This window comes from Musca autumnalis, unplaced genomic scaffold (assembly GCF_047663935.1).
Source record: "Musca autumnalis isolate F117 unplaced genomic scaffold, ASM4766393v1 scaffold_1, whole genome shotgun sequence".
Taxonomy (NCBI): Eukaryota; Metazoa; Arthropoda; class Insecta; order Diptera; family Muscidae; genus Musca; species Musca autumnalis.
The window spans coordinates 189,709,501-189,712,782 of record NW_027411644.1 but is presented as its reverse complement, the minus strand read 5'-3'; the positions used below and the strand labels follow the sequence as shown (position 1 = coordinate 189,712,782).

General features: G+C 36.3%; 1 protein-coding gene across 1 annotated transcript; it reads right to left on the bottom strand.

Annotated features, from left to right (window-relative positions):
- Positions 1–2,176: 2,176 nt before the first annotated feature.
- LOC141391007 (uncharacterized) lies at positions 2,177–2,866 on the bottom strand. The gene has a single exon (XM_073963924.1). The coding sequence runs from the start codon at positions 2,864–2,866 to the stop codon at positions 2,177–2,179; it is 690 nt and encodes a 229-aa protein (XP_073820025.1).
- Positions 2,867–3,282: the final 416 nt, after the last annotated feature.

Below are 3,282 nucleotides of genomic sequence, written 5' to 3'. Positions count from 1 at the left end.
GGCCCCTAAGAACCTCAAATACCAAATTACAGCTATTTTGGTTAAAAACTTAGCTAAATCCCTCAAAATATTATATGGAACTTTACCAAACATTAACCTATATACACAATTTAAAGTGAATAAGTTTCGTGACTGCAGGGAACATCAAATCTCAAATTACGGGTAGTTCAGTCAAAAAGAAAAATTGGTAAAACACTCAAGATAACGAAATTCGAGAGGTACGGTTATATGGGGTATATACCAAAACATAAACCTTTGTTGAAAATTGTTGGTGGAATGTCAAATTATCTGTAGTTCAGTAAAAAGAATTTAGCTAAACCCCTGAAAATGCAGATAATCGGGAGGTATCGTCATATGGGAGCTATTCCAAACACAGAACAGTTGGGAATTATGACCAATCATCTTGAAATCACTGGTCCAGAATAGACGCTCAGAGGTCCTGGCGTTACTGTTGCTTCGGATTGTTATTAGATCAGCATATCAGGCTTAGCTAGGACTGTTGACCGGATTAAAAAATATGATATAGTTCAGTAACTAGCACAAAAAAACACTCAGTTTATAATTATACCCTATACCACAATGTGGAAAAGGGTATTATAAGTTTGTTTTGGTAAAAATATTCGTCGGAGACCCCCAATGTGGTATACCAATCTTCATATCTCGACGAGATAAAGCGATTTTGAGATGTATGTCCGTCCGTCCGTCTGTCCATTATAAATTGTAAACACGCTCCAGTCCGCAATTATGGACCGATCGTCACGAAATTTTGTATGGAGGTCGGGTTCAGATCAGAATAGATCCCTATTCTTATTGGTGATGATCGTGAAATATTTAGCGGGTGAAATGGACCAAAAACATAATATTTATCCAATTTTCTAGCGGCTCTGTAGGTCTCAATAACACTGTGCTACAGTGAAAATTTGCAGGGATTCTAATGCATAAATTCGGTTTTGTGGGAGTCCACAGAAGACGAAAATACCTTTGGTTTCTTTGGGTCACTTCGGTTTTTCATTTTATAACGGTAAATGTAGTGAAAAATGGGCTTTCTTGGATTTTAACTTTAAACGGACATTACTTCTTTTTTCCACAACCGATTTGCACACACTGTTTTTCATTATAAAGGGGAGAGTAATGCCTTTCGAAAAAGCCATAGATTTTAAAAATTGGAAAACAGTGTGTGCAAATCGGTTGTGGAAAAAAGAAGTAATGTCCGTTTAAATTTGAAAATCCAAGAAAGTCCATTTTTCACTACATTTACCGTTATAAAATCAAACCCCGAAGTGACCCAAAGATACCAAAGGTATTTTCGTCTTCTATGGACTCCCATAAAACCGAATTTGTGCATCAGAAATCCTGCAAAAAAATTTTGTCCACTTTTGTATCACAGTGTAATAGTCCGATCAACGCGTAATTTTAAATAAGGTAAGAGTATATCACAAAGGAGAAGCTTGCAATTTGAGATGGCGATCGGATAACATTTAGAGGGTTAAATGGACCAAAACATTTGCGTGAAAATTGTGAAAATTTTTAATATACAGCTTATATCTTAATTCCTGGAAGTGACATTCCGGACAAGTGAGATATACTTGAAAGTGGAACGCTTGACCTTTCAATTGATGCCAATTATGTTGGTGTGCATGATCAGATAACAGAGTTACAGCCTAATATATTCCGTTATTTGTTTGCAGTGTAATAATAAACTCGCTAGAAGTCGCAATTATACATCAATAGTCACGAAATTTTGCACCGGGTAAGAGTATAGGTCGAAAAAGATGCCTACAATTTTGAATGATGATGTGATATTCTTTAGCGGGTGAAATGGACCATTACTTTTGTATGAAAAATATAAAAATTTTATTTTTGGTTGATATTTTAATTCTTTGAGGACATATATAATTCGCAAAGTAGTGGTATAGGGTATCCCATGGTCGGCTCCGTCCGACTATAGACTTTTCTTACTTGTTAAAAATTGAAGAAATATTGGAAACAATAAAAATTAAAAACAATAAAATAAACATTGTTTTATTCGATCGACCTAAAGCCAAACTAATCCTCAACATATAAAAAAGAAATTATCATCTTTTTATTTTTTAATTATAGTTTTTATTCGTTTTTCTACTTAAACAGCAAAAACACCATACGACTTACTTAACTAGTACTACCATTACCGCCTAATTTACTTGTGACGAAGACGACGCAAGATATTAGCTGGCAAGTAGCTTTCGCTAGGAGTAGCAGCAGCAGGAGCCAAATATTGGCCAGATGGAGCTGACCCAGCAGTAGAGTAAGATCCACGAGAAGCTTGAGAGGCAAAGTTCAAGGCGGAAGCAACACCACCATTGAAGCTTTGGGAGGTACCACCCAAACTATCGTATTGGCTTTGAATGGCGCGTTGAGCGTTGGCAGCATCTTCTGGGGTACGGTATTTGACAAAGTGAACTTCGGGTTTGTGGTTGACATTGTTGTTGATGTTGTTGAATTTGTCAGCCAAACCGGCGAGATCAGCTTGTTTGTTAAGCACATAGATGGCGGTTCTTTGTTCAGCAGCTTGTTTGGCCAAAGCCAAAGCAGCATTCTCTAAACCATTGTTTTCAGGACCCTTAATGAAGATAACACGGAGACCTTGTTTGGCAACATTGTTGTATTGGTTGGATGCAGCAGGTTCATTGAAGTCAGCATCATTGGCAGTGAATGTGTAGAATTCCTTTTCCAAAGTTGTGGCTTGGGGAGCAAATGAGGGAGTTACACTGCTGGCCGAACCGTAATCTCCAGCATCACTGTATGAAGGAACAGAACTGGTACCAGCACCATAGTTATATTGGGCACAGGCGGCAGCCACCAAACACAAGACGATAAGAGCGCGCATTTTCGATAGAGTTATTGCTGAGTGTACAATTATCCGAAATGGGAATGATTTTCAAATTCCAATGAAGTGTCTTTTATACAAGAATTATTTCAAGGAGAAATTATATGCAAGACTTTCAAGATATTCTGAAAACAATGCAAAACTATTTTTTAAATCTCATTTCTAATCAAAATTATGCGTGTTTGTCATAAAAATAGTTTGATGCAGTTTGCATATTTTATGTTCAACTTAATTACACAGAAATCTTTCTACAATTTAATTTAAATCAATAAACAAGTATTGTTGGAAAAACTTTAATCGCATGTGTTGCTAGTCCGGTCTTCAAGTTATGTTGTGATAATTGCACTATTTAAAAAATCAAAAGCATTCATTGTCTCCATAAAAACATCATAATCTGTCGTTGTCGATGAATTTGT

Coding starts and splice junctions, on each gene's coding strand:
- LOC141391007 (XM_073963924.1), bottom strand. CDS start 2,866: ATGCGCGCTCTTATCGTCTTGTGTTTGGTGGCTGCCGCCTGTGCCCAA.